The sequence below is a fragment of the Alexandromys fortis genome, unplaced genomic scaffold (genome assembly GCF_014885135.2).
Source record: "Alexandromys fortis isolate MF-2015 unplaced genomic scaffold, M_Fortis_MF-2015_v1.1 scaffold_373, whole genome shotgun sequence".
Classification (NCBI taxonomy): Eukaryota; Metazoa; Chordata; class Mammalia; order Rodentia; family Cricetidae; genus Alexandromys; species Alexandromys fortis.
The window spans coordinates 528,577-556,191 of NW_026068244.1; the positions used below are offsets into that span (position 1 = coordinate 528,577).

The window sequence follows — 27,615 nt, forward strand, 5'->3', positions numbered from 1 at the left end:
TAAGTATCTGAGGTCTTTGGTTTGGTGGTCAGGTTTTGACATGGCTTTTTCCATCTCTGCAAAATGGCTCCAGAAATAATCACAGACGCAAAAAAAGTAACTTCTTCTGCGTCATAAAAATTGATTGCGATTCAACTAATCTGCTAGATTTTTCTAGAACTTTAAAACTCTTTGTCTACGCAGTATTTCTCCTCCCAGCCTTTCCTAAGTGAATGATGCTATTAATCATACCCTAAGGTTTTATTTTATTTTATTTATGACCAGAGATAGCTGGTCTCTGAGGAGGCATGAAGGTGGAATTTTGGCTTTGGTTCTATCGACCACTGTGACGCTAGCCAAATCACTGCCCCTCTCTGAGGTTGTTTTCCTTTAAGTTAGGCATTCCTGAGGAGAGGAGATAATTGCCCATTGCAGACTTGCTGTGGTAGCAGAGGGAAGGAACCTAGGAATCCATTACCAGGAGAATGGATAAAATGTGATATATGTTTTAGATGGACTACTAGAATGAATTTGATCTATGTATAGCAACATGGCTGGATCTCTCCAAAACAGAATGCTGAGTGAAAAAAGAAACAGAACAAGATTTATAGTACAATACTGTTTATGTAAATTAAAACATCGATACCATATATTTTCCACAGATACACATAAGTAAATGAACGCATGAACGGTGGTTTGGAAGGACACACATTAAGTCCAGAAGAGTGGTGCCTGTGTGGGGTGGGGAAAGATGGGATCGGGGATGGGTGATGAAGGGAACAAACAAAATAATAAAAGGACCTTGCATGGACCAATGATGATATAGTGCGCCGAGAATTGAGGAATATGGTCAGCTCAATTCTGTGCAACTGAAAGAATAAATAAGTAAATAAATAAACAGTAAATTAATTGAGCGCCTAGGGAGTAGGCCAGCTGGGTAGACCCCCAGACTTGGGCTTTTTCTCCATGCCATCCTTCCTTCTGAATTTAGTCAAAGCTGAACAAAGTCCCAGCTGGATACAGTGGAACCTTAAGAACTCCCAGTTCAGATGGAGCGGTTCCTCTAAAAGCCATTACATTGCAGGGGACCATCTCTTAACCTCATTACCTCCATGTTTGACACCCCCATTCCCATTTCCTATTTCCATGGTGGTCCAATTTCAGAAATACCTTATTTGAATTTTGGGGTGGGGGCTGAATCTCCAGACATTCGGAAGAGATGAGGTTCTAAGCTATTCTCTCCTCACCTGGTGCTCAGAAGCTGGGCCAAGGGAAGACAATCTTATGAGATGGGAGTTGACCGTCTTGACACATACATACATAAAACTTTTCAGGTTCATCTCCTAAGCACTCTATTTCCTGCTGCAGGCACATACTAAGTTTTGTCTCCTCTCCTTCCTGTGTCTCCTCTCTTCCTGTGTCTCTCTGTGTGGATGTGTGTACACGTGTGTGTACTCTATTTCCTCACATATAGGTATTTGCTTATATATGTGTAGCAGGCAAGTTTTCCTCAGGGTTTCCTATTCACACAAAGTCACACAGACACACACTGTCTCACTTAATCATACCTCCCCACACGTGATCATACACAGATAGGACACACAGACACAGACACATACACACACGAGAGAGAGAGAGAGAGAGAGAGAGGGGGGGGGAGGGAGGAGGGGGGGAGGGAGGGAGGGAAAGAGAGGGAGAGAGGGAGAAAGAGAAAACATCCAATATAACATTGTTCATTTCAGTTTTTCCATTTACAAAATCCAATGATGAAGCCAGGCAGTTATAAAAAGGAAATGGAGGAAAAGCCTCCTGAATCTTCCCTATGTGCCCTCCCACCTTGCTCTTTCCACCCCTGCCCTCAGAAAGGCATTCCTGTCATCATCACTGAGAGTACAGCCCCACCCACAACACATTTACAGCCTCTCAGCTACTCTGGCCTGCTTTTCCAGGGCCTCTCCACAGCCAGGGTCACCAATATCTTTTCTGTCTAGAACACCTCCTTCATTGCTTTTGGGTCAAAGCTTCCTCAGTTCACGGGCTATCTTGGGGAAAGGGTTGGAGTTTAGGATAGGAGTTTCTAAGGAAAGAAAGGGGATGAGGAGATCACAGCCCCAAACTTAGGCAGAGTTCCAGCTTGGTTCACCAGTCTACGGAACTGGCCTTGAAGTCAGTAAGCCCAGGGTGGTCTCTGTCTGTGGAAAAGAGGCTTGGGACCTTCCACCTGTGGAATTGGGTATAGTTTGCTCCACTTTGGGTATAGGTAAGGGTGAAGGGAGGAAAAACTACAGGGAAGGATGTTTGTGGCATGGAAGGACAGCTAAGGAAGGGGCTCAAGGCCTGGGAGACCTAGAAGGGACAAAAAGAAGTCAGACAGGATTGGACCCAATTCCCGGGTACCTTGAAGTTTGTACCTTGAAGTGTTACCAAGGCTCCCAAAGAAGTTTTGTTTCCAGAAGAATAGTGTGAGCCCAAGAAACAATTGTGGGGTTGAATTTAGCTCTGACCCCAGGCTCTGGAGTCCAGCCACTCTGGGGAGTTCAACTATCTCCCTCTACTTCCATGGGTGACTTCCCCGCCGGCATGTGGCATGTATTCACATCATCCCCGGTGGGGACAAGCAGATGCATAGTCCTAGGAAGAAAGGGTGGGGTTCCAAGAGAAAGTTCGAGAGAGTGCAGCTAAATTTGGATTTTGGTTGAGGAGCTCATCTATCATTCGACTCTTCATCTAGCCTGGGCACATCATGGAGGCCCTTCTTTGTACGCTCTTCGCTTCTCAAACAGAGCCTCCAGAAACACCAGCAAAGTCTGGACACGATAGGGAGGGATAAGGAGACCAGGCTTGAGATCAAGGTTAAGCCAAAAACAACATCGCACACAATGTAGCAATTTAAACGTCCTTGCTCCCCAGGAGAGCAGCACCCCATTTGGTCCCTCTTGTGTGAAGCCTTAAGTCAGTATTTCCTAAACATCCAAGTCTTGCTAAGGGACTCAGAAGGGGAGGGTGAATGGGAACGGGGGGGGGGGGCAATAAGATCTCTGGAAATCTATTTTACAGGAGAAAACTTCCATTTCTTGACAATGTCAAAGGGGGGGGTGACTTTTAAGCAAGAAAGCTTGCTTCCTCAGCTGTTATTATTAAAAACCCTGCATTTTCAGTTTCTTTTTTTTTCTTTTTCTTTTTCTTTTTTTTTCTTTTTTTTTCTTTTTTACTGAATCGTCACTTTAGAAAGAGGAGAAGGGAGAGGGATAAGGAGGCAGGGAGGCATGGGAAAGAGATTGTAGAAGTGGAGGAGGCTGCGGGACAAGCCCCACAAAACTAGAAATGCCTCTTTCCCAATTCCTCACCCAGTTTCCACCCCTAGGGAGGTGTTTGCAAAATGCCTCAGTTATGGATGGTTTGAGAGCCTGGGCTGAAGCTTAAAAAAGAAGGCTTCTGTGTGGGTCCCACGCTTCCCCTGCTGTTGGCCCCAGTATGGTGATCACAACTTTCCCCTGCCTATCACCTACTGGCTTGCTTCACATGACACAGTAGGGTTCCCTGGGAGCTGGGGCACCCCCTGCACCCCAGCAAGGGGCATGAGTCCTCAGGCACTTCTTGAGGTCCTTGTTAAGCAGGAAGCAGACGATTGGGTTGACGGCAGCCTGGGCGAAGCTCATCCAAACAGCAGTGGCCAGGTAGCGGTGGGGCACAGCGCAGGCTTTCACAAACACTCGCCAGTAGCAGGCCACGATGTATGGCGACCAGAGGAGCAGGAAGAGCAGTGTAATCGCGTAGAACATTCGGCCCAACTGCTTTTCACCCTTGACCTCGTCCATGCCCAGTAGCCGCCGGCTAGCTGCATGCCCATTCTGCCGGATACCCAGCAGAGTTGGTGGCATGGGCCCACGGCCAAAGCCAGCGATCCAGTTGGCAGCAGCCTGGCCGGTAGCCCCAGGGCCATGGAATGTCCAGTTTTGGCTGATGGCTGGCACCATCTGCACTGGCTTCATCTTGCGGTGACGGTACTCGAAGAGGAGCAGCTTGCCATAGACAGCATGTGTGGCTGCCATGAGCACAGCCAACATAAGCATAAAGCCCAGGGTGTCATTTGCTTTGAAGTAGCGATGCTCAAAGATGCACTGGTCTTCCTCTCGGATAAACTTGTAGGTGCCCACATCAAAGACAGGTGGGAAAGCCATGGCCACAGACAAGGTCCAGGCCATGCAGATGACAGCTGCGCATGTCCAGAGTGTCATGCGCTTGGCATAGAAGCGGTGGTGGGCGATGGCCATGTAGCGGGTGACGCTGATGCAGAACAGCATGAAGGCCGCGTGGAAGCAAAAGAGCACAGCCATGAAGGCCACAATCTTACAACTGAGCGCACTGAAGGTCCATGAGGAGCCATGGCGCACAGAAGCCAGTACAAAGGGGAAGCAGATGGCAGAGCGTATGCCATCAGCTAGGCACAGGTCCAGCAGAAAGTAGTAAGGAGCCTTGTGCAAGGCACGCTCCTTGAGCACCAGCAGGGACAAGATGGCATTGCCTGCCAGGCTTACACACATGATCAGTCCCAGCAGCACCAGCTTCACGTAAGCCGATGCTGATGGCAGGGACAGTGCGCCGCTCACCTCCTCAGGCTCTCCGGTGGTGTTGGCCATACTGAGGGGCAAGGGCTACCCCAACCCTAGGGGGTCGGCCAGGCCGGTATTTGATGTGCCCTGGGGGACTCCATCAGTTGTCTTGCTGAGCTACACCTGCAAATGGGGACAGTGGAGGGAGATAGAGACAGAGAGATGGAGGTAGAAGACAGAAAAATGAGGAGACAAGAGAGGTAAACAATGAGGTTAAAAAAATGGAAGCAAGAATATAAACGGATAGAAAACAACCCAGAAATGGAAAGAATGGAGTGGGGGGGTTGGAGAAACAGGTGAAAAAGAGACAGAGAGGCCAGGTTAGTGTGTCTATGAGCCCTTCCTGCGAACTCCCCAGATATTCCTGCTCCTACCCCTCCTTGCTGGGCATAAGTGCTTTGTCTCCTAATGTCCTCAGGCACCTCTTTCTTTCTCCACTGGTGGGTCTGCAGAGGCTGTGGATATTTGCCAACTCTCCTTTCCTTTTACAAGCCATAAAACTGTATTCAAGCATTGATTTTTTTTACTGCTACCCATAAACCAGTACACATAGGTGCGCGCGCGCGCACACACACACCCCCCTCAACTAAAAGTTGTACACAGTACTAATCCTAATTGTAATATACTTATTCATTTCTGTTGTCTTTCATGTTTTATTTTGTTAAACTATTGACAGCCAGCCACTCATTAGATTTCTTCCCACCGTTTGCTCTCTCCCACCCCCACCACCTCGTACTGTGTTTCGTCTTCTCTCTGGCTTTTCTTCTCACTGTACTGGGTGGGGATTGAATTTATAGCCTCAGGCCTGGTAGACAAGAGGTCTGCCAATGACCTATATCCCTACACCCTTTGAAAAAGTTACTATTTAAACTTTTAATTTTGTAATAGGGTCTTGTGACGTTGACCAGGCTGGCTATGAACATTTTCCCCAGCCCAGGCAGGCCTTGAACTTGGGATCATCCTGCCTCAGACTCCCATGTGCTAGGATTACAGCTCTATGCCATGATGCCCAGCAAAATATCTTTATTTGTGGTCAGGAATGTGCGTAGCATGTCTACCAGTGTGAGAAGTGAGAATGAGTGAGAAAGAGTAAATGGTGTGTTTTGGAGACACAATAGTGGGAGGTGAGGTCACAGAAGATCAAATGTAGGGCTATGGATTATGAGAAAGCCTCTGGCTTTTGTTTTGTGTGAATGTAGGATTGTATATTACTACACAAATGTAAGTATGCTTTTTGTGTTGGCTCATTGAAAAAAATATTTCTTTACCTTGGGTCATTCACGGTTTTAGGCACCGAGGATGCAGTTGTGAATCAGACAGATAAAATTCCTGCTCTAGTACTTGGGAGGCAGAGGCAGGTAGATCTCTGTGAGTTCGAGGTTAGCCTGGTCTACAGAGCTAGTTCCAGGGCAGCCAGGGCTACACAGAGAAACCCTGTCTCAGAAAACAAATAAACAACAAAGAAAGAAAGAAAGATAGATAGATAAAGATTCCTAGTTTTGTGTAATTGACAAATTAGGTAATAAGATGAGATGGGTGAAGTTAGTATAGCAGATGATGACAATAATCTAAAATCTAATCATGAAGTAGGGGAGGAGGATTTAAAGTGTCAGAGGTGAGGGGCGTATTGGCAGTTTTTGATGAGCGGGATGGGGAGGGCTTCATGGAGGAGTCATCTAAGCAAACAGGCGAGGATGTAAGCCCTGTGACTGTTTCGGAGTGGAGAACTCTAGGCAGAAAGAACAGTCAGAACAAAGGCTCTCAGATGGAGCTACTTGCACACTGAGAAGGAGCACGGGAGCCATGGTGAGGGGATACTGAGCACAGGGCAAGCATTGGGAAGTGAACTTAGAGCATCAGCTAGGACATATAGAGGCCATAGTGAGGTCTATGATTTAGAATTGCTTGGGAGGGTTTTGAACCGAGGTAAGATGTAATTCACGTTCAGGGGTGAATGTGATTCTACTTGTTGCTGTGAGAACAGGGCATGCTCCAGGAAGGTGGGAAAAGAGTAGCGTGATTGGGCTGGAGCGATGGCTCAGAGGTTAAGAGCACTGGCTGCTTTTCCAGAGGTCTTGGGTTCAATTCCCAGCAACCACATAGCGGCTCACAACCATCTGTACTGAGATCTGGCGCCCTCTTCTGCTGTGCAGGCATACATGCAGGCAGAACACCGTATACATAAATAATAAAATTGAAAAAAAAAAAGAGTAGGGTGATTAGTGAGAGTTCAGTAGTAATCCAAGTAAGTGGTCATAGCATCCCCAAGCCCCTTTCTGTTTTCGCTGGAATCTCTCTCTTTTATCTCTATCATTTACTCTTGAAATTTAGATTATGACCTGTCTCATCCTAGCAGAACAGAAGCCCTATAAGGGCAGGGTAGGCTCCCTCTCCTCTAAAAGATGAGTAGTGCTCACACAGTAGGTTCCTGGGGAAAAGATGCCAAGAGCTCCGTGGAAGTTTTCACACTGGATTTGCTGAAAGCACAGCCTGGGGAGTTGGAGAGTGCCTGTGTGTGCATTGTCATGTGGGGTCATGACAAAATGACAGCATTTCCCAGAGGGAGGGCAGCTGGGCTGGCTCATATGAAGCGGAAGCAGGGGGGCTGGAGAGATGGCCCAGAGGTTAAGAGCACTGGCTGCTAGTCCGGAGGTCCTGAGTTCAATTCCCAGCAACCACATGGTGACTCACGACCATCTGTAATGAGATCTGGTACCCCCTTCTGGCGTGCAGGCATACATGGAGGCAGAATGTTGTATAAATAATAAATAAATAAATCTTAAAAAAAGGGAATTTAAAAAGCCTCCATTAAAAAAAAAAGAAGCGGAAGCAGGAGAGGTTCAGGATTACCAACTCCTTCCTAGTGAAGTTGTCCCGTTTGTGTTGTTTTCTAGGTCAAAACAGTCTGTTCTTTCACCTAAAAGCAGTCATTTTTTGACAGCACTAAGAAGTCTCATAGCCAATGGCCTACTGAAATGAGAGGGAGCTAGGGCAGGGGTTGGAGAGAAATGCAGAGCATCTGGTCTCCTTCAGTTCCTCAAGGTCTGATGTCTTCTACCCTTCCCAGAACGCAAACAGCCCTCCGCCCTGTATGTTCAAAGGCACACACACACACACACACACACACACACACACGCGCGCGCGCACACACACACCTTTGCCTTAGGGGGAGTCAGAGGGTAAAGATTAGGCACAGAGATGGAGAAAGTGTAAGAGTCAGATACACAGGGGATGACAGAGAAGATGGTGACACAGAAGGAAAGACAGAGACCCAGAAACAAGGACAGGGAAAGAGATAGAAATGGAGAAAGAGAGGGGAGAAAGAGTGACGTAAAGAGGCATATAGAGGGGCTGGAGAGAGGGCTCAGTAATTAAGAGTCCTGGCTGCTCTTCCAGAGGAGCCCCGTTCAATTCCCAGCACCCCCATGGCAGCTCACAACTACCTGCAATGCCAGTTTCACGGGATCTGATACCCCCCACAGACAAAACATGAATGCACAGGAAATAAAAATAAGTCAATTATTTTTAAAAGAGACATATAGCTAACATAGAGAAACAGTGAATGATCAAGGAGGAGACAGAACAGGCAGTTAAGGATAGCCAAAGTGGGGGGAGGACACATCTAGAACACAGCTCGTTAAACTATGGGGTTTAACTCCCCATGGGCCTGCATAGCTGAATGTGAGGGTTTCGAGGAAGTTTACAAAATTTCTGGGTGTGTAATGACCCAAAATTAATTTAAAATCAAGGTATGACGACTCGCACATGTTTCTGGCAGCAGTTGCTCAGGTTGCATCATACGCACAATATTACCGAAGCTGTGGTTCCGAGCAATGACATGCGCACTTTGCACTGCCCATGCCACCATACAACCCAATGCCAACAAATGCTCTCTGAAATACCCTAGCTCAGACTCGAGACGGCCACATGCTGTGAAATGCAAGGTTTCTGTTGTACATATATTTTTTCTTTTGTAAAACATAATGGTTTAAGTACAGAAAATAAAAACTTTAGTACTTCCCTCCTGTCATGTAAGCATCAAATTAGCATGCCATTATATTGCACTGTATTAGAATGTTTGCTTTAAAAATGTTGCCATTTCAGGTGGTTCTCTGTGGGTTCGAGGCTAGCCTGGCTCATGTAGAAAGTTCCAGGGCAGCTAGAGTTACATAGATCCTGTCTCACCCTCCCCCCAAATTAAAAAAAAATTAAAAATGAAAAAAATTGCCTTGAGTTGCTGACTTGAGTGTCCTAAAAAAATCATTAGATGAATTTTGGCTTGGAAACAGGACAGAATTTCCAACAATTTTTGAAATGTCTCTAGCCATACTTTCACCATTTTGTATTGCATGTTACATGAAGCGGGGTTCTCAGTATTGACAGTTATAAAATCAAAATACCATTCAGCTCTTAAAAACATTGAAGATGCCTTATATGTTGCAGTATCAAACATTCAGAAAAGATTTATTTTTGTGTGTGTGTAAAAAAAGCACATCTATCTCAGTATGCAAATTTACCTTTGTCTTTAACGAACAGTAAAATTGTATGTATGCCTTAGAATTGTTTCAGATAAATTTGTTAATTAATAGTAAATGTTTGACTTGTATACTTATTTTATATAACTATATACCGGGGTTGTATAAAAAATTTCTTAGGTGGAAAGGGGTCATAAGTAGAAAAAAATTTAAGGAACCCAGGCTGATGTAGAAGACTAGGGAGAGACAAGAGGGCCGGGAGAAACAGGTAGCCACAGAGACAAAGCATGCATGGCGTGCATAGGGAGGGAAGATATGTACTAAGATATGTACTGGAGTGTAGCTTAGGGGCTCAGCAAAAGCAAATGTTAAAACCAACTCCCTTAAAACAAACAAACAAACACCCAATACAGTAACAAGCAAAGCCCCGGTGTTGCTGAGAAAGCTTGAAGAGATTGCATAAATGAGGTCAGGTGCTCCTAAGCACAGCCTAGCAGCCATAACTGAGGCCCAGTGGAGGCAAAAGGTAAGCGTGTGTGCACAGAGCACACATGCCTGGGCCTGGACACCCTTGTGCACAGACCTACATACTCACAGGCATTTGAAACACACACACACACACACACACACACACACACACACACACACACACACACACACACACACACACACACACACACACACACACACACACACACGGTCACAATGTGCACGCACAGATGGAAGTAGTTCTGGTACCCGGTCTACCCGGTCTTAGTACAGGGCTTTGTCCTTTTCAAAGGCATCACTGCCCCCTAGCGGACATTTTGGAAATCTACAGGAACGGGGGAGGGGCTGGATGGGAAGAGGTGTAGGTGACTTCATGTTAGTGCAAAGATGCCCTAAGTTTTGCCCTAATATTAATGTAAGCTATCTTAATATTCAGGGGTGGAGAAAGGGAGAGAGAGAAAGAGATGTGGAGTAGTCTGACATTACTAACACATGTCCTCTAACTCCTAGAATTTTGAGCTTATAATTAGCTGAGCCTATAATCTCTTTTATTAAGATAAATGAGATTTTCTTTCTCCTAGTTTTAGCATATCCGGAATTATCCAGGAATATGGCTGTCATGTGATCAAGAGGAGACTATATTTTGCTTTTTGGTGCACTTCACTAGTTTGTAAAATCTCAATATGAAGCCTCTGCCTGCCATTTTCCTGTACTTTGTGAACCTGATTTGTCTTCTAAACTACATTTACTTATTACAAGCACTTACAAGTCTCCAATTATTTTCTTTAATCTCCTGAAGTGTGCCACACCTACACACTTACATATCCAAATAAAATTATTATACATCATTCTTATTTGTATTATAGTTAATATAATATGTATATTGTGTAAGTACAGTATGGACTTCCTTTGAAATGACATGTGCAGAAATATTATATTATCGAAAAACTTCATTTTCAGATAGTAAAGGACAAATTTTATGTAACAAACTTGTTACATAAAAGGCACACTAAGAGAGGGCTGAGAATTGGTCATCAATGCAAACACACTGACACACTGTCTCACGTATATCACAATCCTGCCTCCCCTTAGGTGCTCCTAGTACACACATACACACACACTCACACACACACACTCAAACAATCGGTGAGTAAATACACAAAGCAAAGCTACTGTCATTTTATACCTTGACTCCCGTATACTCACTGAGCTGATATATCTGACTGTTCAAATACTCCCACATATTAAAAATCTCACAACAGCATATCTATAGCATCACGTATACAATCACTGCTCCAAAACTAACATTCAGATTAAATATCACTCACATCATCAAGTTCACAAACACTTGAAATGTGCTCCCCAGGTATGTATACAGATATAATGCCCGAGATACCTAAAAGTGTATTTGCAGGCAAGCAAAAAGTTGCTTGCATATATGAGTATACTCTACCGCAACGGAACCAACTTACCTCCCCTCACATAGACTAGCTACACTCAACAATACAGTGCATCCTGGCACACATATGCCCCTCTCCATTAACTGATAAGCTCTTTCTGATAAATAAAAGTGTAATAGCTCTAACATGTTCCCAAAAGAAGAGCGAGCGTCACTCTCTCTCACATTTCAGCAACGTACAAGCGCAATCAAATACAGAGACAAAAACGCACTTGCATGTGCAGACACTGGAGTGTAAAGAGACGCTTGCACCTGGGCAAATGTGTGTAAGCATACCAATTTGCTCTCACATGCTCTCACATATACATAGCCAACAGCAGGTATCTACTCGTGTGCACAAATCAGCTAACTCCTGCAGGTATATGTGGAAACCTGAGCAGAGCTGCCCGGCTTGTAGGTGCTTGCCACACCAGGAAACTCAAGTAAGAACAGGTGCAGGAGGCCGTGGCAAGAAGTACACTGTTTTAGATGCTTCTTATCAAAACATTCCAGAGAGTTTGATGGTTACCTCCCGCTGATTTATCATGAGGTTTTTGGTTTGGCCGATATCTACATGTATGGTGTTTGTTTTCTTTTAATTTACTCTTGTTTTTATTTTTCCTCACTGACAAAAGGAGAAAGTTGGGGCCTGGGGTATGGCTCAGTGGTAGTGCACTTGCTTAGCATCCATAGGCTCACAGGAGGGAGAGGGGAGGGAGGAGAGGGAAGAGGATAGGGAGGAGTGCCATATGAGTATTGTTATGGACTACAGTTTGCTTATCTCTTATCCAAAAATGCTTGTGAGTATCAGATGCTGTACTTTTTCAGATCCTGGAATATTTGCATAGATACAGATGATGATCTTGGGGATGAGACCTAAATGTAAACATGCAACTCATTTGTGTTTTGTATATACCTTACACACAGCATGAAGGTAATTTTATGCAATATCTTAGTGCGTCTACATTTTGTCTGTGACCTATCACAAGATGGGAAACTTATTCCTTGTGATGTCATGTTAGCAGTAATTTTTTTTTTTTTTTTTGGTTTTCCGAGACAAGGTTTCTCTGTAGCTTTGGAGCCTGTCCCAGAACTAGCTCTTGTAGACCAGGCTGGCCTCGAACTCACAGAGATCCGCCTGCCTCTGCCTCCCGAGTGCTGGGATTAAAGGTGTGCGCCACCACTGCCCAGCTAGCACTTCAGATTTTTGATTATGTATTTCTTTGGTATTCTTAAACAGAATATAATAATTTAGTTATTTCCCTTGATTGTTATTTCTTTATAAAAAGAACTCTTTGTTATAGTTACCTTAAACCTAAAGCTGCAAGCAGGAACATCGCAATGAACCTTGGTGGATTCAATGTCCAGATATACCAATTATGAACTCAGAAGCCAGGCTTCTTCTGCCCATACCCTATCCACTTCTCTTAGCCCTCAGTTTTGTAAACCATATTTATTATCCTATGTCACCCATCGACATTTTGCTATCTGTTTTGAAAAGATGAGGGTTCCTCTGTAAACATCATAACACAACATTTTTTTTATTATTTCCTATTCTATTTATCGTCTTACTCACTATTGGTATCTCCTATTAGGAATTAAGCAAATCTGATTCTTGATGGTATGTTATGTTTATGGCCTCATAGTTTTAGGTAAAACTATTTGTTGATGAATCAGTGAAGCCGGATGTTGGCTGTGTTGGTTAGTTTCTTTGTCAGTTTGACACAGCTAGGGTCATCTGGGAAGAGGGAACCTCAACAGAGAAAATGCCTCCAAGGATTAGCCGGAAGGAAAGTCTGTTGGGACATTTTCTTGATTAATGATTGACGTGGGCAGTGTCCTCCCTGGGCTGGTAGTTTTGGGTTGTATAAGCAAGCAGAACTAGGAGGAGCAAGCCAGTAAGCAGCACCCCTCCATGGCTCTGCTTCAGTTTCTGCCTGCATGTTCCTGTTCTGGCTTTCCTTCATCACGGACTGTAAGATCTAAACTGAAACAAACCCTCTCCTCCCCAAGTTGCTTTTGGTCATGGTCCTTCTCACAGCAATAGAAAGCAAACTAAGATAAGAGTTTAACTGAATTGACGCATCAAAGATCAGCCTAGGATTTTTATGATTTTTGTCTCAGTATTCCTTTCTAAAAATGTAATGAAAATTCAGTTTCAGAAGCCACAGAGATCTGCTGTCCCCTTCAATAAAAAGATATAAGGGCTGGGCATGCCGCTTAAAGGTAGGTAGAGTGCTGGCTTGACATGTAGGAGGCCTTGAGGGTTGGTGAGGGAGATAGGGAAGGAGAGAAGGAGAAGCGGGGAGGAGAGAGAAAGACAAAGGGGAAGTAAAGAGGGACGAGTAGAGAGAGATGTTAATTTGGTCTGGGTATCCATGGATGGGCTGGTAATCACCATAGTTACTACACAGCCTCAGGTGCAGGTGACCTTAAACTCCTAATAATCCTCCTGACTTCTGAATACTAGGATTACAAGCATGTGCCCCCACATGAGTTAAGATTCATTTTTTTTAAAATTAGTCCTGGCTGTCCTGCAACTTACTCTGTAGACCTAGCTGACCTCCAACTCAGAGATTCACCTGCCTCTGTCTCCTGGGTGCTGGGATTACAGGTATGTGCCACCACTGCCCAGCCAGATTCAGATTAAAAAAAATTAAATTTATTTTTTAATTTTATGATCATTGATGTTTTGCTTGCATGTATATGGGGGTGTCAGAAGCCCTGGAACTGGAGTTACAGACAGGTCTGAGCTGCTTTGTGGATACTGGGAATTAAACCTGGGTCCTCTGGAAGAGCAGCCAGTGCTCTTAACCTCCGAGTCATCTCTCCAGCTCCAGATTCAGATTCTTTTAAAAAGCACTTGGGGATGGAGAGATGGTTCATATTGGAAGCACTAAGTAGACTCTGCGAGTTTAAAAAAAAAGAAAGCAAAGGGCTGGAGAGCTGGCTCAGAGATTAAGACCACTTGTTGCTCTTGGAGAGGACCTGGGTTTGGTACTCAGCATCTACACTGTGGTTCCAGAAGATCTGGCACTCTATTACCTTTGTGGGCACCAGGTATACACAAAGTACTCATACACACACACACACACACACACACACACACACACACACACACAGGCAAAACACTTATGCATGTAAAATAAATTTTAAGTAAACTTTTTAAAGTACTTGGAAGTGCAAATGAAGAAACCAAAGCTGGATATGGTGGTGCATGCCTTTAAACTCAGCAATTGGGAGGCAAAGGCAGGCAAAGCTTTGAGATAGAAGTTAGCCTGTCCCAAGATAGACAGAGCGGTTACACAGAGAAGCCCTGTCTTTAAAACAAGCAAACAAGCAAAAACAACAATAACAACAAAAAAGAAAAGAAACCAAGATTTTTTATGAGATGATTAGACTATTCTTATACAGAGCTCAGTCAGCTAGTGACAGCGTTGCAAGGTTAACAAGAAAAGCCAAGCAAAATTTTACGTGCTAGAATTCTGCAGGGAAATTGTCCACAATGTGTTTGGGATGGATGAGCTAAAGGAAATAGGCCAAGGGACAGTTTCAGTTATTGCTGTTAGGAGACACACTGGCGACAGGTCAGAGATGGTACTAACCTAAAAACTGTTGAACTGAAAGGAGTTTTCACTATATATTAATTTCTGGATGTGTCTGTCCCTGTTAGGACGATAGCAGTAGTCAGAGACCCTGAAGAGAAATGCCATTAGTACAAAAATAAACTAAGACTAATATATGCAAATTTATCCATGAATAGTTTGAAGTATTCTGAAAATTGTATAGATCTATGGATCGATACTACTCTTATTTTGTTTTGTTAAGAGACAGGGCCCCATTATGTAGCCTTGACTGACCTGGAGCTCGATATGTAGACCAGACTAGATGCTACTGATGGGATGATACCAGACTCACTCGTAAAACTTTGTAAGTCTGATTTCCACAGGAAATGATGAACTAAGTTATGAGTTTAACTTAGTCCAAGGCTGTTTCCATGTATCTTTTAGTTTTGTGTGAAGAACTGAAATCATACATGTTTTTCTGTTTTAAATCTAAGTATGTAGAAATTTTGTAAAAAATATGAGGGGTGGTAAGATAGTTCAGAAGGCAAAGGCACTCGGTCTCAAGCCTGAAGGCCCGAGTTTGACTCCTGGGACCCACAGGGTGGAGAGAATGTACTCCTGCACGTTGTCCTATGACTTCCACATGTGCTTAGTGGCATGTGTGCACCACCCTTGTCAAATGTTAATTTTTCAAAGGTAGGAGGAGTTAAAAGAAGCACCCAGTTACTTTTTTGTGTGTATTTCTTACTTTGCAGATTTAATACTTACAGGCTTCAGCATGTTCCTCTTTGAACACACGAGACTAGGATTACATAGAAAACAATAGCTATCTGGTTTCTTTTTTCCTTTGTGTAACAGGGTGTTGTGTAGCCCAGCTTGGTCTTGAACTCTATGTAACTAAGGATAACCTTGAACTTCGGAACCTCCCTGTCCCTATTTCACCAGTACTGGGATTACACCTGGTTTATAGGCTGCTGGGGATCGAACTCAGGACTTTATGCAGGATAAGTGAGCACCATGCCAGCTAAGCTACATACCTGGCACCGCACTGCACAGCAAACACTCAAAATACTGCATATCAAGGTAGAAAGCACTGACATGGCTTACAGGGTCAAAGTAAAATTTCAAAGAAGGAAAATGGTGATTAAGTATGGCTCTTGGAATTATGTCTACTTGGTGTTGCAATCCGAACGACAGAACACGTATAGAGCCAAGTTTATGTGGACTTAGAAGAAAAGTTTCTTCATAATTTTGAAATACTGAAAATTATGTTAGATTCACAACTCACGAACACTTGTTACAAGAATTTTATGCATATATGTGTGCACATGGTGTGTGTAGGGGTACATGTGTGTGGCGGTTAGAAGATGATCTTATGGGTCAATCTTGTTTCCTTTTTTTCCACTTTGAGACAGGGTCTTTATTGTTTGTTGCTGTCTGTGCAGTGCTAGCTAGCCCCAAAACTTCTGTAAAGTTCTGTCTCCACTCCCTACCTCGTGGAGGTACACTGGGATTCAATATGCACACTGCTGTGTTTGGCTTCAAGGGGGCTCCGGATAGCTGAACTCAGGTCTTTGTGCTGGCCTGGCAAGTGGCTTTTTTTTCTAGAAGGCTTTGTTGACCTACAGATTCATAGAGCTGTGTTCCAGACATTCAAGTAGTTGTTGTTGTTTGGAGCTTTCACAAAGACATACAATTGCCTGATGTAGCACCAGCAGCCTTAGCAAGTCCAGATAAAAAAAATGAGCAAAAAATGAATGAAACAATAAAACAAGCCATGGTAGTAGTGACCAAAGGTTCAAAAAGAGTGGCCACAGATGTTGACCACTGTGGACTCCCATTAGTGAATAAAAAAAGTTATACTCTCAGCTGAGTACTTTGACCCCAGCACTCAGGAGGCCGAGACAAATGGATCTCTATGATTTTTAAAGCCAGCCTGGTCAACATAGTTAGTTCTAGGCTGGCCAAGACTAAGTAGTGAGATACTGCCTCAAAGTTGTTGTTGTTGTTGTTTTTTTTAAATACTGAGAGCTGGGCACATTGCATGCCTGTAAACACAACATTTGGGAGGAAGAAACAATTGTTTGTTTGTTTGTTTTTTGAGGCAGGGTCTCGCGACGTGGCTCTGGCTGTCCTGAAACTTATGATGTAGACCAGGCAGAACTTAAATGTACAGAGACCTACCTGCTTCTGCATCCCAAGTGCTGGATTAAAGCTGTGTGCCACCATGCTCTGTGAGGAAGCTGCAAGTTTAATGCAAGCCTGGGCTACACAGTGAGCTCTAGGCCAACAAGATCCTGTTGCAGAAAAAGAAAAAGAGAAAGAATGGGAGGGAGGGAGGAGAGATGTTATGCACTCTTGTGTACCATGAACTAATCTGCAAAAAGATTTTATTTGAAAGCTGCATACATTCAATATTTAATAAATCCCCTAAAACTTAGCAATTTTTCCTTATAATTGTATAATATGAAGAAAAAGTAAGGAATTTCTTTTCATCAAGCTCCTATACTGCTACATAGTTTACTCTAGTGTGCCGTACAGATTTTACTTACTCTGGATGGTGAGTTGTGTGTATGCCCTAAACCACTCACATCTAATCACACTGCATGTAAACACTAACACACACTGATAAATATATGCATATGGGCACAGGACATCCAAGTCTGATCTCATACTCAGAGTTAAATCGACTGATAAATACAATTAGTCTCTCTCTCGAGGAAAGTAGAGATGTGATCTGGTACCCACTTAGCAGCGAATCACTCAAGGATATCCAATGCACAGACAGCAGAGGCAAAGGCAGAGACACACTCACCATTCAAAGGGCACTTGGAAGACAGATGTGGTGGCACGCACCTTTTATCCCAGCTCTTGGGAGGCAGAGACAAATGGATCTCTGTGAGTTCAAGGCCAGCCTGATCTACAAAGCAGGTTCCAGGACAGCCAAAGCTGTTACACAGAGAAATCCTGTCTCAAAAAAAGCCAGAAAAGGTACATCAAAGGGAACTTGGAGATGCACATATACACAAACCTAATTTCATGGACTTACACTTTCAGACACAGTCTTGCATGTGCAGGCATAAAAACTGACATTAGACAGGGGTCATGTTTTGCTCATGTCCTATAGATCCAGACTTTCTCTGCCTCACACCACCAGCTCTTACGCGAGACACTGAAGCTATTACATTTTATTTTTAAAGGCTATTTATTTATGTGCATTCCCCTGTGCTTCACGCACACAAACAGGAGTATGAGAACAACGTATGGCGTTAGTTCTCTCTGTCTACCATGTGAGTCCCAGGTGTTGAACTCGGGTTGTCTGCCTTGGTGGCAGGCACCTTTTTTCCCACTGAGCCATCTCATTGACCCCAAACCTATGATTTTATAAAAAGCCACATTCACAAATATGCCCTGGCACATAGTCACTTACATATAGATGGCATAGACGTACTTGCAGGCATATTACTCAGTTTTCACAGCTGCACAGTGAGGCAATCAAGCAGATGAAATAGTTCAGACTCACGCATCCTTAACCCACATAACCACTGAGGCTTAGAAACATACAAACACAAATCTTCAGATGCCCACACATCCATTCACGCATACACATTCCACCCTCACTGAACAACACAGATGCACACATTCTAATAGATGGCCATATAGACACAAACCCATACCACATAAATGCTTCCACTGCACTCATCACGTACAGCAGCCTTCCGAATTTTACAGACGGAACAGAGACCCTCTCCCCCATGCATGTACATCCTGGTAACTATAAACCTAATTCCCTAATTAGATAAAAATACACTGGCACATGTGTACACGGACCCATTCATGTTCATGCATGTCGATACACCTGCATTCTCACAGATACTGCATTCTCACACATATGGGATGTGTGCACTCATACACCCAGAGAAGCATATATGAGCAAATATACACAAAGGGCTGAATGCCCTTCCACTTGGCCTTGTGCACATTTTTCCTTACCCGCTTGTGTTTCTATATGAACACTGAGATACTTTATAAACTAATTTTCATGTATAAACATACTCTTACGTAAAAAGAGGCCAGGCTCATTTTCTTGGACATACATGTGGGCACATGTAATGAGGCAAATATGCATATGAAAATCTTCTTTGCACTTGTAGATGAATGCACACCGTTAGCCACCAGGACAGGGATAATTGTAACAGGTATACACACAGGTGATACAGACAGGTAATATACTGTTGTTACTTTTAATAAGCAGTTCCTCATGAGAGGGCTTATTACATGGTAGGCACTGTTACAAGCACTCCTCGTGTATTAACTTTGCCTATCCTAACATTACATGATAGGGAGTTTTATTTCTTCCATTTTCTAGACTGGAGACTGGGGCTTGGTTGAGGTTATGTGATTTCCCCCCAACTACACATCTAATAAACACTAACCGAAAGGCTGTCTCTAGAGACCTTGCAGACCCAATTCACAATTAGAAATATATTCACCTCAGGGGCTGGAGAGATGGCTCAGCCGTTAAGAGCACTGGCTGCTCTTCCAGAGGACCTGGGTTCAATTCCCAACGCCCACATGGCAGCTCATGTAACTCCAGTTCCAAGGGCTCTGACACCCTCACACCAATGTACATAAAATAAAATTAAGTAAATTATTAAAACAAAGAAATAGATTTACCCCAAACATAAAATTTATAATATAATGTATATGCATATATATTATAAAACCATACAGCACTTGCACACACAAGTTAGTTCCCATTTACTAATACACTTAGGTACAAATGGTCATTCGTACCGAGTTATAGACAAGTTCACATTACAGACATTTTACCAGAGATATATATGCCCTAGAAAATATATTCATGTGTGATCACAATTACAAACTTTGCTCATAAATAACTACACTATTGGATATACAAAACATCTAATACAGCCCCCATAAAACAGCCATATAAATCCATGTTAGTTATCTTTCCAACTGAAATACATGCAAACACACACTATCCAGATATACCTTCACACATGCTAGATTCACTCATTTCACACAAACAAATATTTTCTTTTTTTTAGCCTAATTCTTTTTATTTTTGAGAGGTTGATTTCCCTTAAATTATGAAGAAAAGAAAAAATAAAAAGTTGTCTTTACAAGAAAATAAAAGCACAGACTAAGACACATGTAAAAGGTACTTAGCATCATCGGTTATGGAAGGCCACGGTTTTTGACTCGAGTGACCCAAAACTGGTTGATTTTTACAAACAAATATTTTCTTTCTCTCACACATACCACTTAGATTCTCTCTTCCCCATCCACCCAGAGAACTGCACATATCCTAGTCTGATATACCCACATTCTCACAAGCCCCAAACCCAGATATACACAATTCATTTTCCTTCTCACACACACCGCTCAGAAACACCCACTGTCACACATATACCCAACACCAATACACCCACACTTTCACACACATTCAATTTACATACATCCATTCTCATGTATAATCACCTCAAATATGCTTACCCTTACAATCACTCTATGCAATTAATGCCACACTTATACGATCTCTAACTCAGCATACATAACTTAACCCCACCCCAACTTGGAGTCCTCAGACCTATCTTAGGTTTACCTACAATCTCTTTCAAATGTACACAATCAGAATATACCCAAGGTGACATACGTACCCTCCAAAAGACACTGCACTTAAACACACCCCACCTAGATATATTCACAATTTCTCAAGCCACATATATGCACACAGAGACACATATATTCATATATCACCCAGATACTAACCTAATTTAGAGAACTCACATTCAAACACAAATTTTGTCCAGATGTGTACATTCATGCTTTCTCACGTTATCTGTTTCGTCTCTCTCACACACACTTTGCCACCTAAGTATATTCACGCTTTGACCTGCTCACTGTTCAAACACATCTACATTCAAATCCTTTTCCAAATGCACCCACATATTGTCTCACGAACAGCCTGAATGTATCCATACACTTTTTCTTATATACCATCAGGATACATCCACATCTCATAAACATGGGACATCCCAATACACACGCTCACTGAGTCTCCGGATGAAAACTGGATTGAGTGTCTGAAGAACGTGTGTAAGGCACATCTGTGTGGGAAGTACTGTGCAGAGTGTGGGTCGGGTACATCCATATGGTGTGGAGGAGATAGAAGCATGGGTGGATTTGGATAGTAGGTTTGTGTAGAGGTATACGCAGATTGTTTGTGTGACAGTTGAAAATATTTGGGTGGGATGTGTGTGTGTGTCTTTGTATTCCAAAAAATCCTTCCCTCCTTAATATACACAATTATCTCTCATGCACACCCTAGCCAGAAACAATACACTCCCTTACATACACATACTCTACACACTCAGGCCCCCCAATACCTACTACTTTCCTAAGATATACTTTCGCCTAAACATATTTTCTTAACATCTCGATTTCTGCCTGGTGCCATAATTTGCTGCTGTCTGTGAAATGTCCAGATGCTGCACATTCAGACTTTCTCACATTATCTGTCTGTCTCTCTTTTCACACACACACAACCAAACACACACACACACACACACACACACACACACACACACACACACTCCAACCAAAGCTCTAACTAACCCTAGGCACTATTATGATGCCATCCTGCTCTATGCCTTTGGCAGTGGCGGGATGGGAAGGGAGATTTTTATGTTTCAATATTTTAGCATGGCCCCCAGTGCTCGTTAGCGAGCACGCGCAGAGTGCTGTGCAGAAAGTAAGCGCACCCGTGTGGTGTGAGCGAGATGAAAGCACGGGCGGGTTTGGGTAGAAGGTTTGTGTAGAGGTCAGTCTGCACAAGGCCACATCTCATATCAGACAGGCGGAGACACAAATACCTTTATTTACCCCCCCCAAGGCACATTTCCATTGGACTTAGTCCCAAGTACATCCATTTATTCTTTTAAATGTACTATATTCACATGATTTACTCATGAATGACGTGCATTCACTCACAAACACAAGTACACAGACATACTTTTACATATCTACAGAGATATGTAAAAATATATGGATCATATCTGAAGAGATAATAAGGAAATGGGGGCACAGAAGGGGGGCTCCCAAACATGTATATGTATACACTCAAACATAATCACAGAAGTATATTTGCATGCAGGCATACATACAGACATATATGTATAGGTGTGCTCACACATATCCATACCCAGATGTGCAAATGCTTGTAAATGAGATTATGTATACATATGCAGGTATTATAACACATAGACTTGTATGTATAACTGACCATGTACAAACACAGCATATTTGTATGTTTATAGACTTGTACATACATTAATTCATTTTGATATGTATACAATGAACTATAGAAATAAATATACTCACAAAAGCACACGATCACAGTCAGGTATATATATACACCATTATGTCCATACACCCTTCTGAGAAGCTACATAAATAAATGAAAGAAGAGTAACTTATATGTACATTGGAATAGAATACAAAAGCATATTTCAATACATGCACCTATAGAAGTACTCTCATGTATTCTTGAACATACACCTGTTGATCTGCATAAGGTTTGATCAACTTATCACATACATACATGCAAAGGTATATAAATGGATGCACAGACACACATACATACACAAATGTGCTTGTGAAGCAAGAATGGCCTGCACAGAGATTTATATGCACCATTCTATAACATATGCTTTAGACCAAACAAAGATAAATACAAACATACAAATTCAAACCAGAACTGTGCAAACGGGTACTTCACACATTTGTGTATTCAGACAGGCACACACACAGGCCTATTCAAAGATATACACTTAATTGTGTTTGATCACACATGCCTATGTACAGATATATTCATGTGAATGTATGCATAGTTAGGTATTAACAAATAATAGCATATATATGCACAATCACTCAAGGCACATTCAAATATACAGTCACACTCAAAAATAAAAATCCAAATAAAAACATAGTAAGACACATGCACCCAACTATTATGAAATGTGGTTACTCATGCATACCATAATCAGATATACACTTCCACCAAATATTTTTCATTCATCCACTCTTCCCTTATCTCAGTGTGCCTATTTATACTTACATTTCTTTAAATAGATACGAACACACAGGTCTGTTGAGAGACAGTGGGCATTCAAACAGGCACATGCAGACACAGACATAATGAAAAATGCTATGAATGAATTTATACAGACTTTCATACATAAGCCTATTCACACAAATATACGGCAGCCACACCCACAACACATATAAGCATGTTCACACACACACATCCTCTCCTACATGCATGGGACACATGTATGTCTTTATGCTCACACATATTTAGATGAACCCACACTGAAAGGCACATGTGGGAAAACAGGACTATTCACAATGAGATCCAAGTAGGCATTCATTTACTCATACATATGATCAGATAATGTGTGTTCAAAGACAAATTGATACCACACACACACATAAACAAGCATTCAACAGGCCTAATATAGGCTCAGAGAAACACACCAATATTCAATATTTGGGTCAAAATCAAACATGACCATTTGCTTACCAGATATGCAAAACCATACCCTCCAGGAAAGACACAAAGCTATCCAGATACCCACACAATCCCATATGCCATCACATAGTCTGTTCTCTCTTTGTCCCTCTGTCTCTCTGTCTCTGTCTCTCTCTCTCTCTCTCTCTCTCTCTCTCTCTCTCTCACACACACACACACACACACACACACACACACACCACACTCATATACACCTCCAGTGCAGTGATGAGACACGGACTATACACTTCTTTTCATGTATATTCTTAGTTTCAGGTCCAGACGCCCCTGGGCAACAGGCTAGATTCTCTCCCTTCCACATCAAATGCTTCTTCAGGAAAGTCTACTCATGTCTAAAGGTCCTGGCCCTTCCTGGCCCTCAGCAGAAATCTGTCTTCAGTCTCTCCGCTCTTGGCTCCTCTGCTGATCTCCATCCCCTTGGTATTCTACCACATCTCCCTATCTAGAAACTAGCTCGGAAACTCCAATCTCCCTAGCCCAGGGTCTAGATGGACAAACTCCACTGCAGGTTTGGCTACTGCATGGACCACACCCCAGCTCTACTCAAAGCTATAATCTCAAAAGCTTCAGCCTTGTCTCTCGTCCCTGCCAGCCACTGACCATAAGCCAAACTCTTGCTAATTTTCCCTCAACAGAGGGACACATACTAGGGCCAGGAATGCTGCAGGCTGTAAGCCAGGCCTCCGCTGGCTCACAGTCTGGTGTGTGTGTGTGTGTGTGCGTGTGTGTGTTGTGTATGTGTAAGTGTGTGTACATAAACAGGGACAAATGCAGGAGGGGAAGAACCCCAAGTAGGATGAGAATGACTGTCTACACTACTCATCATTCCTGACAAATGACAAGTAACAGCAATAATGCCATTCTCTTTCTCTCCATCTTTCCACCTGCTGCCTTCTCTAGAGCTCTGCTGAGCCCCTGGAGAAAAGGTGCTGATCCTTTCCCTAATCAATAGCAACACGAATCACGAACAACCAGCAATAATATTGACCCTGAGCTTTGCTGACACTGCTCGGTGCCATCCTATGCACACGTTTAATTATTTGCATGCATCAATTTATTTAATCCCCGCACACATTCACAAAGAAAGGGTTACCAGTCTCTTTGACAAATGGGAAAAACAAGGTTCAACAAGTGACATGCCTCCACTAAAGTTGTGAGCTTAGTAGTTAGGAGATGTGTCCCTAGTAGAATCCATGTTCTCCATATACCAGGTTTTCCTGCACTTCCAGATACAGGGACCTCCGGCTACTGTGTCATTGATCTGGAGGTCCCAAACACATTATGGGTATCTGAAACAGAAACAGAGAGCCATGTGATAGAAGCCAGGGCCCACAGTGTGGGAACAATTATGCTGTGTATTGTCATGGGGACATGTTCAAGCTCTCTCAGAGCCCATGGTCTGAATGTGCTCCCTACCCCCACCTTACCTTCCTCTATTCCTATAGCAGCTTCCTCCCACTAGCTGGGACACATCTTCCAGGGTGAGTGAGCAAAAGTATATTACCTGTGGGTAGAAACTGGGAAAAGAATAAAGGAAGGAATGAGGGCTGGTCTGCTCTAGAAGCGGCTTTCTTGCCATAGCTACCCACCTGCTTGCTGACTAGGGTCTCTGTCTCTATCTCTCTTACACACACACACAGACACACACACACACACACACACAGAGAGAGAGAGAGAGAGAGAGAGAGAGAGAGAGAGAGAGAGAGAGAGAGGAGAGAGCCAAAGAAAGGAAGAAGGAAAAAAGGAAGGAAGGAAGGAAAGAAAGAAAGAGAAAGAAAGAAAGAAAGAAAGAAAGAGCTCACACACAATTCTGCAAGCCAAGGAACCTGGAGAAGGGTGAAGGAGGGAGGAAAGGAAGCTGCAGGCATTGTGAGAACAAGACTCACTGGGCACCCAGGTACCCCTTCCACAGCTAGCACACAAGGAATTGTCTTGTGTCTAAATGTGACCACGAGGATAGAAACAGACCCTGTTAGGGGTTGGGGGTGGGGAAACAGGTGGTGGTTCCCTTTCTTACGGGACGGATTGAGGAAGATGGGGGAAAGATCAGCAGTCCTGGGGCTTGAGTGTTGTAATAGAGATGAAGCAGAGAGACTAACAGAAAGCATGACAGTGATAGAGACTGAAATACGTGGGGGGACAGAAGAGAAGTCCCAGCTACCCTCCTCCCCGGCTCCTTCACGGAAGGATACAGACTACTTACCTGGGTTCTCTTAGCAGGACCGGCTTGGAATTCAGGAAGGGAACTCACTCGATCTCAAGCAGGATAAACCACAGTCCAGGCCACATTGTGGGACCCTCAGTGATCTGGCAGCCAGTGACACTCCTGCTTCTGTTGCCGTGGATACAGCCTGGTTGGTCTAAATCGCTGGCAGCAGGGGAAGCAGGTGCCAGAGGGGTGCACTTGGTAGAGCTGGAGATGATGGGGAACACCAGGTGGGCAGCACACAGCTTTGGGGTGCCCAAGTAGTGGGCAGATGGGGGTCCTGGTAGGTGCTTCTCCCGCTACACACTCCCACCCCCATCTTTATACCACCACCAGTCTGGGAGGGGCCAGAGCTAGCTCTGCTACTGGTCTGCCTGCCTGCCTGCCGGTTCCCCCCACCCCCCACCCAGTCTGCCTGCTGGCCGCAGCCTTTTGTCCTCAGAAGACACGGTCCCAGCGGGGCCTCTGCCAAGCTTCTAGCAGAGGCTCAGGGTCCTGGACTCCTCCCTGGGAGCACACGAGCCATGGCCCGGGAGGGCCCCAGGTTAGGGGCACACTCTCATCCAGGCTAACCCCACTCTCCCGGCCCGGTGAGGACGGAGAAGAGGTGCAAGTCCACAGCCAGAGGCAGCAGCAGAGGTGGTGTTGGGGAGGGGATGGACGCCAGAAAGAGGGGGAGGGGTGGAGGGAGAGAGAGGCTGGCCTGATAGCCGTGTCCCAGGTTTTAGATCCGGGTTGAGAAGGGTGGCTCAGAGCATCCAAGGGGGGTCCTGATGCGAGACGAAGGTATGGTGGACCTGCCGGAAGAACCTTCCTTGCCCGGGAATCACCCCGCTCCACACAAATCCAGGTTCCACGATGCGGGGAACACCTAGCTTGGATAGGGTCTCAGTGAGGAGTCGTGGCCCCTTAGCTGGACCCTGTGTAGCCTGTTGGTCCTCCCCTCTCCTCGATTTGCACAGTCCCTGCCCGAGGGGCGGGTGGAGGAGGGAGGGAAGCAGGGAGAGCAAGGGAGGGAAGAAGGGAGGTTGAGCAGCCGGGAGACTCCCAGCCACCAGCAAGGTCCTCCCTGGGGCGGGGCGGCTGGGGTTGGGGGAGGGGGCTGGCGAGACCAGGAGAACTTGGCTGGCTGGCTGACTGAATGGGGATGCTTGGTGTGGTGGTTGTTCTTGCCAGGACAATAGCTGGCTGACAAAATCAGGCTCAGGCCTTTCTGACTTGAGAGAAGCCTGCGTGGAGGTGAGGAGAAGTAGCCAAGTAGCGTAGGCTACTAGTGTAGAGAGGGCAGGACTTGTAACGGTCGGGGGTCTGATTTTGAACAAAGATTTGGTGGAAGTTTCTCAGGCTTGGCATGGGAAGGCTTGGAAGATAGGGTAGATAACCTTATTTAGAATGGGGTTTTATGGGCCTGGTCTGGAAGCTAGCTTGGAGGGAGGTGGAGGAGGAGTGTAGACACCCAGCTCAGAACAGCCCCTGTCAGGCTATCTCCGATGCTGCTTCTACCTTTTCTGGGCCAGGAGGCAGGATGAATCCATACATAAGATTGCATTCCCGAATAGCATAAGGCGAAAGATGAGAAGAATGCATGGTGAACAGAAATGTGAAGACCAGGGAATACATTTCTGTTTTGAATCGGTTGAAATTGGGACCAAACGATGCTGTAGTGGTTCCTCTAACTCACAGCATTCAACAAATCCAATTCTCTTGATATAAAAAGTGTATTTTATTTGTCTTCTTCCCCCATTTGTTGATTCATTCATTAAGCACAGCTTTATGTAGGTCCAGTGCTGGCCTCAGATGACTCGGGTGGATCAGACTTGCGGCCTGCTCTTATGAAGCCCATGATCTGCTAACCAACCTGTGGGCCTGGAAGCCAAGCACCTGCGTCTGCATCCCTCTGGGACTTGTGAGATGTAGGTCCCAAGGCCTGCTCCTTGGAAATATAAATCTGGTAGGTGGGAGAGGTGCGAAACATTTTTTAGAAAACCTTTTGGTGGCTATTTTTATATCTCTCAAATTTGGGCACCATGCTTTGAAAAGGATAAAATCCTATGGACTGAACATAAATTCTCAGTGGAAATTAGGAAATGCTTTGAACCGACCTAGAATGAAAATCTTCACCTGAAATCTTGTGAGATTCCTCTAAGGCTGTGTGGAGGGGGAATTTCATAGCTTTAAATTCATATATTTTTAAAAAGGAAGAGCTAGATTTCTGTATTAAGTTAGAAAAGG

At 44.0% G+C, this 27,615-nt stretch overlaps 1 protein-coding gene across 9 annotated transcripts; it reads right to left on the reverse strand.

The window, feature by feature from the left end:
* Gpr173 (G protein-coupled receptor 173) lies at window positions 1-26,427 on the reverse strand. 9 transcript variants are annotated; one of them, XR_007589913.1, is made up of 5 exons: window positions 25,381-26,427; window positions 24,605-24,694; window positions 16,745-24,466; window positions 4,590-4,715; window positions 1-2,786 (listed from the first exon to the last, which is right to left on the reverse strand). XR_007589913.1 is itself a non-coding variant. In XM_050131220.1 (5 exons), the coding sequence occupies exon 5, from the start codon at window positions 4,617-4,619 to the stop codon at window positions 3,498-3,500; it is 1,122 nt and encodes a 373-aa protein (XP_049987177.1). In that variant the 5' UTR covers window positions 4,620-4,715; window positions 16,745-16,857; window positions 21,968-24,466; window positions 24,605-24,694; window positions 25,381-26,422; the 3' UTR covers window positions 570-3,497. The 9 variants fall into 9 exon arrangements, 8 of the variants coding, with proteins under 8 accessions (XP_049987177.1, XP_049987176.1, XP_049987175.1 ...); XM_050131220.1 differs by having other exon boundaries at window positions 570-4,715; window positions 16,745-16,857; window positions 21,968-24,466; window positions 25,381-26,422; XM_050131219.1 differs by having other exon boundaries at window positions 570-4,715; window positions 16,745-19,176; window positions 21,968-24,466; window positions 25,381-26,422.
* Window positions 26,428-27,615: the final 1,188 nt, after the last annotated feature.